At 42.9% G+C, this 13,372-nt stretch overlaps 1 protein-coding gene across 2 annotated transcripts; it reads left to right on the plus strand.

Moving 5' to 3' along the window:
* The first annotated feature begins 7,690 nt into the window (after positions 1-7,690).
* On the plus strand, positions 7,691-9,605 carry TXNDC2 (thioredoxin domain containing 2). Of its 2 annotated transcripts, none has more exons than XM_087870004.1 (4): positions 7,691-7,781; positions 8,080-8,300; positions 8,391-8,563; positions 8,699-9,605. In XM_087870004.1, exons 1-4 carry the CDS (start codon positions 7,691-7,693, stop codon positions 9,603-9,605), a joined length of 1,392 nt encoding a protein of 463 aa, XP_087726130.1. The 2 variants fall into 2 exon arrangements, with proteins under 2 accessions (XP_087726130.1, XP_087726129.1); XM_087870003.1 differs by having other exon boundaries at positions 8,391-8,525; positions 8,661-9,605.
* The last annotated feature ends 3,767 nt before the right edge of the window (positions 9,606-13,372 follow it).

Genomic DNA, 13,372 nt, shown 5'->3' on the forward strand with positions numbered 1-13,372 from the left:
CCTGTAGAGGTGCCTGTTCTCCAGGAGGGGACGAGTCAGTGCAGCATGACTCACCTGCACGAGCGACGCCATCCTCACCACCCACGAAGGCCCTCACCCAGTTGCTGTCCCTCCTCTTTTATGTAAAGTCTTACAAATACAGGACATCTCAATGATTAATGCAACGAACCCATGTATGTGTGCCCACCATCCAGAATTAACAAATACTAATATTTTATTTCTAAGCATTTGCAATAAACATGCACACACATATTCAATTAAGCAAAGTGAAATAGAATATAACAGACAAAGCTGAAGTCCCTTTTAATCTTCTTTCCAGACCCGTTTCCCTTCTCCCTTCACCTGCTCAAAGCAACTAGTATAGTGAGTATTGTGTATAGCCTTGGAGCCAAGTTTTCTCTTTATTTTGTATTGCATTTACACATATAAACACATATATACGGATATGTCTGTGTATCTAAATAAATGGTATTGCTTACATTTTGGAATAGAAACCCCGTTTTATGGCATGTGTTTTCCTCATTACAATAAAAGCCCTAAGGAGGTAGCCACAGGGTCTGCTCACCTCTTTATCCCTGGTGTGTAGCCTCATTTCTATCCTGTGTAAATACTCAACAAACATTGTTGAACTGAATACTATCTGCTAATATATTGTGAAATATTATGAAGGGGTATTAATTGGTGTTTTCAGTGTGGTGGGTGCACGCATACGTGCACACACACGCACACACAGACACACACACACACACGCACACACACACACACACACACACACATCTACGCAGGCACTTGGATCCCCAGAAGAGTTCAAATAGCATTTCTCTGGCCATGGAGCTCCTTCTTCTATAGCAGGCTTCTGTATCTCTTCCATGTGCTCCCTCTTTCTCATGCCTATCCTCTTTTCCCCTCCCTTGTCCTGCTCTGGCCCCCTCTGGCCATCCGAGCCCAGGCCCCTGAGACCCTTGGGAGGCTGCCAAGACTGCCTCCTACCACCATAGCCACCAAAGGCACGTGGCAACGCCATCCAGCTGATTCTTTCTGAAAGCCCACTCTCTGGGGCTCTAGACGCTCAGAAAAGACAATGTGTACCCCACTGAACAGGGAACCTCCGTCTCCCTACTCCTATCTGTTGATTCTTCAGTTACAGCTGCTTTGTGCTGGGCCCCCTTCCAGCAGTACGGGGTGCCCGGGAGGGGTCTCTCTTCCTGCCTCGTTTCTCCAGAATGCCGGTTCTTTCTTGCAAAAACAGTCATGAAATCAGAGTAGACCAGTGGTCTTAGCTTCCTCCTGGAAGGGTGCCTAGGGACCCTCGGTTAGGGTTTCAGACTCTACAAACAAAACTTTCTTCTGCTCAACCCTACCATCTCTGGTAAGAGACACTGCCGACACTGGGCTCCATGCACAGCCTGTCAGCACTCACCTCTGTTCTGATGACTACTTACTGCAAACACCTGTGTTTCTCTCAGGTGGCTGCGGGCACAGGTAGAGCACGTGCACAGGGCAAGCAGAAGTGCCAGACTTAATGCCTCTGGAAAGAGTGCTCAAAAGGAAGGAAGGAAGGATCACTTGAGGCATGCTCTATACTTTCCCCCAGTCCCCAGGGGGAGTGACCCTTAATGCTCACGGTGACAGCTGGCCTGATTCCCTCCCCACGGCCCCACCCTTGTCTCCTGAGATCCCCTCCCAAATAAACTGCCTGCACTCAAATTCTTGTCTTAGATCTGCTTCTCATAGTTTAGTTAAAATGCGTTATTATTGATTCAATGGTCAAAAGGAACTGTTGACACACAAAATCAGCATGGGGGACCTTAAACATATATTGCTAAGTGAAAGGAGTCAATCTGAGAAGGCTATATGTAATAGGATCCCATTTATATGACATTCTGGAAAAGACAAGACTATCGAGACAAATCAGTGGCTGCCAGGAATTTTCGGGAGGGTGAGAGTTTTCGGGAGGGTGAAACACCGCACGTTTTTTAGAGCCGTGAAACTATTCTGTATGGTGCTGTAACGATGAATAATAATACCACCCATTTGTCAAACCTATAGGACTTCGCAGCACAGAGTAAACCTTAACGTATGCGAATTTGAAAAAAAAAATCGACGTGGAGAGCAGGGGATCCCAGACTGTGACAAAAGAATATGCCTATGACCAACGCATGTTGGAACTGCACCGAATGGGTGGGGGAACAGAGAGGCTGACCAAGTCACTTGGGAAATGACTAGAAATGATAAGCCTAAAGACAAAAAGAAGTGCCCATAAACACTGTGCTCTAGGTGCTGAAGTTATTAAGCCGGGAGGGACAGGTTAGCTACTCTGAAACCATCCTACACATATACTGGAATTGCACAAACAAGTAAATGAATGGCGGACAGTGGGTCCCCAGTCACTTTCGGGATAGGAGTTTATAGACAAGCTTGGGGGAAAGGCTGCGATGACCCATGTGGTACTGAATTAAAGTCAAGGACATAATATGAACTCATATTTAGCTTAACATAGATACTGACATAGAAATAACTACGCAGTCTGTGTCTGCCCAGGTTACCTTCCCCTGTATGCGGTTCCTAGTTATGCTCACTGAGTCTATTGGCACCAGTATCAGTGAGCACACCTGGCTCAGATTTCGTTTTCTAAATACCGTTTTCCAATAAAAGGAAGTGGGGTCATTACAGAAATGGGTGATTCTAGGGACAAGGCACTGAATCTACAGAATGAGGCTGGAACATCTTGTAGTACCCCAAAGTAAGGAAGTGCTCAGCAGACAAAACCACAGGCGTGTATACAACGAAAGGACACAGGAACTGTCTGAAAGAGTTCTCAGCAACCAAAGCTGGAACCATTTGAGCAACAAATAAATTTCATAGTACTGGATTATAATCCAAGGTATAAAATAAATGTCCAGGGGCACTGGGTGGCTCAGTGGGTTAAGTGTCTGACTCTCGATTTCGGCTCAGGTCAAGACCTCAGGGTCGTGAGGTTGAGCCCTGTGGTGGGCTCTGCTCTGGGGGTGGAGCCTGCTTAAAATTCTCTCTCTCTCCCTCCACCTCTGTCCCTCCCGCTGCCAGCTGCCTCTCAAATAAATAAATAAATAAATAAAAATAAAATAAAATAAATGTCCACAAGCCCACACAAATGTAAATAAATGATTGAATAAATAAATGGAGGATGGGAGAGACAAAGCTCTCAAACAAAAATTCTCAATAATTTATGTAGATACCCCTCCCTCAAGGAGATGGGGCGTAATCCCCACCTCTTCAGTGTGGGCTTTACACAGTGACTTCCTTCCAACGAGTACCCTAAGGACAGTGGAGAGAGAGTAATTTTATAGCAGAGGAACCTAACAATCACTACCTCAGCCAGGCGATCAAGGTCAACATCATCAGTGGTAAGTCATGCTGATAACACTTTGAAATAGTATCCCTTGATATGCTTAATTAATAATAAAGTGATTAAAATGGTACTTTACCTCTATGGTCTTCCTCCCCGAAACACATAACCCTGGTCTGAGAAAAACACCAGACAAACCCCCAACTGAGGGACATTGTCCAAAATACCTAACCAGTACTGCCCCAAACCATCCAAAGTCATGAAAAAAAAAAAAAAAAGAAAGAAAGAAAAAAAAAAGAAAGAAAGTCTGAGAAGCTATCACAGCCCAGAGGAGCGTAAGGAGACATGACAACTAGATGCAATGTGGGATCCTGGAACAGAGAAAAGGACACGAGGGGAAAGCCAATGAAATGTGAATCAAGTATGGCCTTCGGTTAATAATAACATATCAGTATTTGTTCTTAGTTGTGACAAAGGTAATGTAAGATGTTAATATGGGAAACTTGATGTGGGATATATGAAAACTCTGCATGACCTTTGCAAATTTTCTGTAGGTATAAATCTGTCATAAAGTTAAAAAATTTTTATAAAAATGCATTCTCATGCTACAAGACCCTCTTCTCTCCTGGAATAAAAATTAGAAGGTATATAAGAGGTAAAGACATAGAGAACTGGGGCACCTGGGTGGCTCAGTTGGTTGAGTGTCTGCCTTCGGCTCAGGTCATGATCCCAGGGTCCTGGGATCCACACCACATTGGGCTCCCTCCTCAGCAGGGAACCTGCTTCTCCCTCTCCTTCCCGTTCATGCTTTCTCTCACTATCTCTGTCTGTCTCTCTCTCTCAAATAAATAAAATCTTTGGCAAAAAAAAAAAAAAAGATGCAGGGAAACCTCTTCTGTTTCAGTTTTTACTGTGATTAGTATAGAGAACTTGTGATTATAGTAGAGAGATTATTTTACTTCCAGATCTTACACTGAAAATATGATTTCTAGCAGAGTTCTTTTTGTTGTTGCTGTTAAAGATTTTATTTATTTATTCAACAGAGAGAGACAGCTAGCAAGAGAGGGAACACAGGCAGGGGGAGTGTGAGAGGAAGAAGCAGGCTCCCAGCGGAGAAGCCTGACTGCGGGGCTGGATCCCAGAACGCCGGGACCACGCCCCAAGCCGAAGGCAGACGCCTAAAGACTGAGCCACCCAGGCGCCCCATTTCTAGCAGAGTTCTTACAAAATTACACAAAATGTCCTATTTAGTCTCGATTCATACTAAATTTCCCCACTTCCTGTCACCTATCCATTATGATATGATAAATAACCAAAAGTCTGAACCTTTATAGGAAAAATGTTTTTATTATTCCATAGTAAATCGGTGGTCACTTAGATACATGGAGTATAAAAAAAATCAAAGCTCTGGAGCACCTGGGTGGCTCGGTCGGTTAACTGTCTGACTCTTGATTTCAGTTCAGGTCATGATCTCAGGGTCATGAGATTGAGCCCTGCATCGGGCTCCGATGGACGTGGAGCCTGCTTGAGATTCTCTTCTTTTCCCTCCGCACCTCACACCCACTAAAAAAAAAAGAAAGAAAGAAAGAAAGAAAGAAAGAAAGAAAGAAAGAAAGAAAGAAAGAAGAAAGAAAAGAAAGAAAAATGAAAGCTCTAAGTGTCTATACATGATTCTTTTTACTATCTGACTGAGATGGCTAACTTTTCAGTAAGTTAGCCAAAGGAATGACTTACAGACCGACTTCACTTTAGATTATTGGGATTCTCATTGAATTAAATCCTAGAAAGTTTTAGCACTATTATTTTTACGGGTTTTATTGTTATTATCATTTGGGGCTATGGAGGAGGCAGTCTTAGAAAGTCAGAAGTTTATAAATAAATATACCACAAGAAGTGAAAATCATAAAAGGCAAAATTGATGGATTGAACTACACAAAAATGGAAGCATCTGTATGTTGCTCCAAAAATATCATGAACAAAATCGAAAGACAAACTGAGAAAGACTATGATAATAACTGGCAAAATGTTAAGGGAACTAACGTATATGGAGATGCCTCCCCCTTAACGGTCAAGGCTGAGGCTGGAGGCTCTGACACGTCAGTTTGCAAAGGAAGAAATATAAATTGATGATAAATATGCCCCCCCAAAGTTCAACTTAATAAGGAAATGCAGATTAAGATATTAATAACATAACTTTATTTGTCCATCAAATTGTACTTTCACACCTTGCTGATGGTTAAGATTGGAACAGAAGTCTTTAAAATGCCTACCGATTGATATAGGGAATCCATTTCTAGAATTCTAAGAAAATAATTAAGAATGTGTAAAGACATTTATCTGTAAATGTTTATTTTTATATTGCTTATAATAGCAAATAATAAAAACAGCCTTTATGTCCATCGATAGGAACTTGTTCAAATAAATTGTAATTCGTCCATTCAAAGGAACATTAATCAGTCATTAAAAATGATTATGTAGGTCAGGGATGGACTAACTGTGTTCATTGGCCAGCTGCCTGTTTTTGTAAATTAAGTTTTATTAGAACACAGCCATGCCCATTTATATGGCTGCCATATTAGTCTGCTAGGGCTGTTATACCACTGACTGGGTGGCTTATACAACAGAAATGTATTGTCTCACTTTTCTGGAGGTTAAAAATCCAAAGTCAAGGTGTCCACAGCATATGTTTTTTTCTGAACACTGTGAGGAAAAGATCTGTTCCAGGCCTCTCTCCGTGCATTGTAGATGGCCATTTTTCAGGAAAAAATACATTTTATAATAAGTCGAATGAAAATTATTCAGAGGCATCGATATTTCAAGTTGCTTGGAATCCATCTGAACTGCAGAATGAAGAGTAGAAATAATTGGAACCATTCTGCCAAATCTAAAACACAGCTCAGATCCCCCAAGTATAAATGCAGCAGGGTCACAGATCTCCTCACTTTTATGAAGGTGTACAAATAGAATGTGGCTTTAAATTTTTCTACAGTGGATCTACTTTCTCCATGGGCCTTATGTCTAGGAGATTTGAGGAGGAATGGTGAGGGGCAGGATTCAGTCTGCCTGTTTGTGAAATTTCAGCCTGATGAACATGTTTTAATTCTGGTAGCAGCTCGGTCTTCCTGGTTCCTCCCCTTTCTCCATAATATCTGGGTGCACAGGGTCTTGTGGCCTGGTTATGGCCTAGCCCTCTGCCTCTGGTTTCCCATGTGAAGTGGTTAGTCTGGCCTGGTCCCTAGACTGAGGACTGCTGAGGACCATTGGTCCCATCTAGGCGGTGAGGCACCATGTTTTTACCCACTGGTCGAGCCTGTGACTCCAGTCCTTGCCTCTGGTCACAAATCCCCCTTCACAGTGGCTTCTTTCCTCTCCCTTGAGGCCCCAGTAGGTCTGCTGGCCTTCCCAGGACACTCACAGCCCCACTCCAGGTTGTGCACGATTTTCAGATCCCTGGCATGCGCACAGCAGGCTATGGGGCCAGGAGCATGCCCCTGGCCCCAAAATCCAGTCTCTCCCAGGGGCCTACGCTGCCATGTTGATGTGGAGTCCACACACATGTGGGCTCTTCCTGGCCATGGAGCCCAGGCAAATACTCCTCTGCTGTCAGCTTTCCTCTGAATACATCTAACCTGTACCCATGCTGAGATTTCGTTCTTGGGGAGGGGAGGCCAGGACACATGTACCTGTTCTCTTGGATCCCTATTTATTTGGATAGAAGGTGTGATGTTTTCACTTCTTCTCAGTTAGGTAATTTTTCCATGTCATAATCTACTCCCTTCCAAATAGCTCAAACAGGACACCTGACAGTCAGGCAGGACTTTGTAGAGGAGGGTAACATGGTTAGGAGAAGACACAGATGGTTATGGTGGTGAGTCAGAGAGTCGGAAGCTGGAGCTGAAGAGTCCTAGAGGGAGGTTGTGGGAAAGTTGTTTTTGAGTTACTGTCCTTTCGCAAACAGAACAGTTCAGTGTGGTAGTCAAAAGGCAGGCTTGGAACCTACCCACCTACTAGCTTTGGGACCTCGAGCAAGTTACATAACTTGTCCAAGGCTCAGCTTTCTTATTTGTAAAGTGGGGATCATAATGGTACTTACCTCAGTGGTTTGTTGTGTTATAGGAAATAATGCCTGTGAACACACAGCAGGCACTGGGCACAGGCTAACACACAGCTCGGCCACCATATCCAAGGCTGTCATGAAACTCTCAAATACTACTGTTGTGAGTCCCAAGAGGGAAAACCAGCTGTAAGTACCACCCACATGTAAGTTGTTACTCGTTGTATGATGTAGGTTGGAGAGGTCGGAAAAAGTTGGAGGGTACAACCTCGTCTTCACTATGAGGCACGCATGAAGCATGAGTGGATATGGACAAGGAACTGGAAGCAGAAAGTGATAGAGCAGGAGCCCCGGAAGAACCGAAAATGAGTCCAGAGAAACAAGAAGAAGCCAGTCAAGGTGATCCTAATGGTAAGTGGGAGGGAAGAGGGCCACCTTAGGGACCTACATGCTTAGGGAGAAGGCAGCAGGATTGAAGCAAAGAAAAGTTGTAGTTAAAAAAAAAAATTCTATATAAAGATACATGTAATCCCATGCTGCCTGGCCTTCTGTTGAATGTGATTATTCAAGTTGATACATCATTTATAAAACTACATTTATGGGCTCTAAGAATGACATTAGTCTTCCCTGGAGTATGCGATAAGAATTTTTTTTTGTTTCTTCTTTTGCATTTTTATTTATTTATTTTTCTGTTCAGAAAGTCCATCATTACAGGGTCTGTCCACCCACGTGACTCCGTTGGTCCCAGAATTCTTGGACCCAGCACATATCCAGGAGAAGGCCTTGGCTCGTGAGGTCAACAACATACAACACATGTCTGCAAAGGAGTCCAAAGGTCCACAGCCCAAGGACATATTCCCACCTGAATGGGGCGGTAGCATCTCCAATGCCTCAGCAAAAACAGTGCAGCCCAAACAGGCTGACATCCCCAGTTTCTCCACAAAACCCATCATGCCCAAGCCAGCTGAAACCCCCAGTTTGTCAGCAAAAATCATCCCACCTAAGCAGAGTGATACCCCCAATTCTTCAGCAAAAACGATCCTGCCCAAGCAGACTGACACCCCCAACTCCCCAGAAAAAAATATCCCACTGAAGCAGACTGACATCTTCAGTTCCTTAGCAAAACCCATATCACCCAAACAGGCTGACACCTCCAGTTTTGTAGCAAAAATCATCCCACCCAAGGAGGGTGATACCCCCAATTCCCCAATTAAAACCACCCCATACAAACAGGCTGATAGCCTCAATTTCCCAGCAAAAACCATCCCACCCAAGCAGGCTGACACCCCCAACTTTTTATCAAAAACCATCCCACTCAAGCAGGCTGACACCCCCAATTTTTCAGCAAAAACCATCCCACCCAAGCAGACTGACACCCTCAATTTTTCAGCAAAAATCATCCCACCCAAGCAGGCTGACACTCCCCAGTCTTTAGAAAAAATTATCCCACCCAAGCAAGATGACATCCTCAATTCCTCAGGAAAAACCACCCTGCCAAAGGAAGATGTCACATCTACTTCTTCAGAACAAAACATCCCACCCAAGCAGGGTGACAGCAATTCCCCAGCAAAACCCATCCTGCCTAAGCAGGGTAATGGCCCCAAGTCCTTAGCAAAATCCATTCTGCCCAAAGGGGCCAACACCCCCAAGTTGCCAGCAAAAACTTTCCAGTCTAAGCAGGTCAGCAGCCCCAAGGTCTTAGCAAAAACCACCCTGTCCAAGCACAGCCACACTTCCAAGTCCTCAGAAGAAAACATCCTGCCCAGAGAGAGGGACATCAAGTCCTCAACAGAAACCATCGAGTCCAAGGAGGGTGACATTCCCAAGTCTTCAGAAGAAGCCATCCAGCCCGTAGAAGGCAATGTTCTGAAGCCATCAGAGACCATGGAACTCCTGGAGGTGGACTTGGTGAAAGTGATCCTGACCAAGGAGGACTTTGAGTTGGCACTCAAGGAGGCCGGGGAGAGGCTGGTAGCCGTGGACTTCTCGGCCACCTGGTGTGGGCCTTGCAGGACCATCAAGCCCCTTTTCCGGTCCCTGTCCTTGAAGTATGAGGATGTGGTGTTCCTGGAAGTGGATGCTGATGAGTGTGAGGAGCTGGTGAGAGACCTGGAGATCATTTGTATCCCAACCTTTCAGTTTTATAAAAAAGAAGAAAAGGTGGGAGAATTTTGTGGCGCCATGAAAGAAAAACTCGAAGCAAGCATTGCAGAATTAAAGTAATTGTGGATTCTGAAAGCACTGTTAACAGTCAGCTGGTTATAGCTTGTGATTTTTTTATTTACTAAAAGAGATGAGCCATAATGAAAGTGTATGTCTGAATGACACCTGCTCATAAATGATGAAGTATTAGCTCCACCTTTTCAAAAAGTAGTAAAGCATGAAAGCATGTTGTGACCATGTTTTTGTTGGTAGGAAAGTGTGATATTAGAATTTCCTTTGGTGGAGATTAGGAGTCCACTGTCTCCTATTTTTTTGATCATGATTTTTTTTTTGGAACTCACCCTTGAAAATTCAGTTCATTTGGTGTTAGTGGCAACATTGGAAATTTAGACAATCCTTCTGTAGAAGTACATGATTTAAAGATGAGTGGAGACTTGTTTTTCTCATTTGGGGTTTCTGATAAGATGCTTTGGGAAACAAAGCATTTGAAAGATTCACATACCCTACCTAACCTCCTCTAAGTGTGGGGAGTGCTATGGAGGCCTCAGGAAATCCCATGGGCTCACTAAGGCTGTGTGGGATTCCTTGGTGGCAGAGTTGAGACCAAGGCTGTGTTCCCAGATCTCAAGTGCAGGCCTCTTTCTAATCATGCCCACAAAATCCGAGACAGGGCTCCCTGCTTCTGGTTTCTCAGGCCAAGAGCTTTACTATTCAGGTCAAAGTCAGGGTGATCTTCAATGCCATTATGACATCAGTTCCCTGGTGACAGAGTTCCTACTTGGTCTCCTGGTAACTGGGTTTCTGAAACTTGCTCCCAGTTGTCTCAGAGCCCAAAGGCCCAGGTCTGGGTCACAGATGGTGGCTTGGTCCAGAGTTTTTGTGTTTAAAAAAAAAAAAGTGATACACACATATAAAACAGCATGTATTTAATATACACAATATGATGAATTTGAACATATGCATACACTCATGACATCGTTACCACAGTCAAAGTAATAAACATATCCCTCACCTCCAGAGTTTCCTTGTGTGTCCTCTTTATTCTTATTGTGGTGGTTGTGGCGGTGGTCAGAGTGCTTAACAGGAGATCTAACCTCTTAACAACATTCTAAAGGCACAATACTGTGTTGTTAATGACAGGCACTCTGTCATACAGCAAATCTCTAGAACTTATCCATTCTGGAGAACCGAAACTTCTACCCAGTGAGCAACAAGTCCTCATTCTCCCCCTATTCCTTGTCAGCCACCATCCTGTCTTCTGCTGGTCCAGAGTCTTTTAAAGAATTTGAACTAGTTGTCAACATTTCAAAAACCAGGATTCCCTTTAAAACTTTGAATTCTAGCTTTTCTTGAAAAATTGTAAAATCGGGCAATCTGGGCTTGCATTCCTTCAAGAAACCAATTTAATCTTGGAGGCTGAGTGGCGCTGCCTCCCATTGGTGGTGAGGAACATGGCTGGCTTCTTTTATGCGGCTGAGTTGTAATCCCTATCTAAGTTAACTGCAGGAGGGGCTGCACCAGCGACTTCCACTGTGTGCACTATCTCAATCGCAGACCTCATCTGAGCCATAAGAAATAACCACCTAAGAATAGAAACAAAATGCCATGCATACCTGGACTTTTTTCCAAAAACATTTGGAATGATCTACAAAAAGTATTAATGATAAAGCTAACAAATTCACGAAAATGCGTAAGGTGTCAACTGAGGCTCACTTAATCATTCTGCTTGAGTGGCACATTTTGTTCTGAGCTTCTTAGCAGTGTGGATGGGGTGGGGGTGAGAAAGGGGAAACTCGATAATGCCCTGATGTCATTACCCAAAAGGAGCAAACACTGGAATTTGAAAACTGAGCCAATGATTTCCCACAACTAAATTCTTGAATGAAAAATTTCATCTGGGAACCTTTCGATGAGGTTCTTGACAGTATTTTTTATAATAAATTCAGAAACAATTCTCATATAGCTATTTCTGGTAATAATCTTACATAAAAGCCAAAGCTATGATCATAATCCACTTTTCAACGAGAGGATTTGGGATTCAGGTTATACAAGTATGCAGCTTTTGATTTTCATATAAATGGACTTCTACTAATGATCCATATATCTGTTCTTTCCCTCTGGTAGAGAGACCTTCCTCTGACTTCTTTCACTCAGAGGTGTTCTTGTTTTCCATATTGAACAGGCTGGTTTTAAGATAACTTTATCTACTTAGACATTTAGGAATTAATCCAACCCCTCCACTACCAGAGCCCCATTAGGACAACTTAGCCCCACAACACTTTATTTTTATTATTATTATTTTTTTATTTTTAAAGATTTTATTTATTTATTTGACAGAGATAGAGACAGCCAGCAAGAGAGGGAACACAAGCAGGGGGAGTGGGAGAGGAAGAAGCAGGCTCATAGCGGAGGAGCCTGATGTGGGGCTCGATCCCATAATGCCGGGATCACGCCCTGAGCCGAAGGCAGACGCTTAACCGCTGTGCCACCCAGGCGCCCCCCACAACACTTTAGACTATGTAATTTGGAGGACCAGGGACTCCAAAATCTAACATTAGTGAGTTATACCAACAACTATTTCTGGGACTGTAGTATTCTGTAGTATTGCGGGTGTTATTTTTTAAAAAATCATAGGTCTTTCTTTATGTTTCAGTTACTAAGTGATGACATGGACAATGACCTAAAGAAAACCCTTGAAAATAGTCGTGATAGATTTTTCAGGTGGTTTTAAACCTTTCTTGATGTAATTCAAGGGAGGAAGGCAAAGCACAACTCTGCAAAGACAACTCTGCAGGGCCAACACGGGTGCAGAGCAAGTGTGAGGCTCTCTGACAATCTAATTTGATCCAGGGATAAAATCTAAACTACCAGAGAATCGATTCATGTCCTTCAGACTACCCACCCTAAGCACCGTTTCTCTGGACTGTTTGGATAATAGTTAAACAGTAACCAGGTCAAAGTTGTATTCTCTGGCACAAAGCTTGAGCATGGACATTCTGTTTTGCTGATTAAGAATCATGCACTTAAAAAAAAAAATGAACCAAGCAATCGTCATCACCTCTACTATAGAGCATGAAGGAGAAATAAGAAGCATTTCTAATGAGAAAGAAGATTCCAGATAATCATATTGGCTATGCATGATGATAATCTAAGTAGACCCCTAACAAGAATAAATGGAAAACCTGTTTGATTTGATAAGAAAACTCAGCAAGGGTGCCTGGGTGGCTCAGTCAGTTAAGTGTCTGACTCTTGATTTCGTCTCAGGTCATGATCTCAGGGTCATGGCATGGAGCCTGCTTAAGATTCTTTCTCTCCCTCTCTCTTTGCCCCCCTTCCCCTGCATGCATGCTCCCTTTCTCTCTAAAAACAAAACAAAACAAAACAAAAGCTCAACAAAATGGCAGTATTTCAAGTAATCTTTTGATTCAATGATAAGTGATTGGGAATCATTATGGAAAAAGGTCTTATTTACAACAGTGACCAAAAAAATAAAGTGCCTGGCAATAGTCTTAACAAGAACAGTAAGGATTTTTAAGACTAACTCTAAACACTTTGAGACATATACAAGTAGATCTGAATAAAGTGGAGACATAGTCCATTTTCCACATTGGAAAGAGAGATTGAAAAATGTTGAGTCTTTCCACGTGAGTAGACTTAGTGTGATCCTAACTAATATCTCATTGAGATCATTGGGAGACCCTGAAAAAATACTTAAAAATTCAAGAATAGGTAGGAAAAAGTTTTAAGAAGTAATTAAGAGAAATTTGCCCTGTCAGATAGTAAATGTGAAATTAGTACAGTAATTGTACAGTAAGTTTAGGGATATC

This window comes from Ursus americanus, chromosome 19 (assembly GCF_024610735.1).
Source record: "Ursus americanus isolate L20-20 chromosome 19, mUrsAme1.1.p, whole genome shotgun sequence".
Classification (NCBI taxonomy): domain Eukaryota; kingdom Metazoa; phylum Chordata; class Mammalia; order Carnivora; family Ursidae; genus Ursus; species Ursus americanus.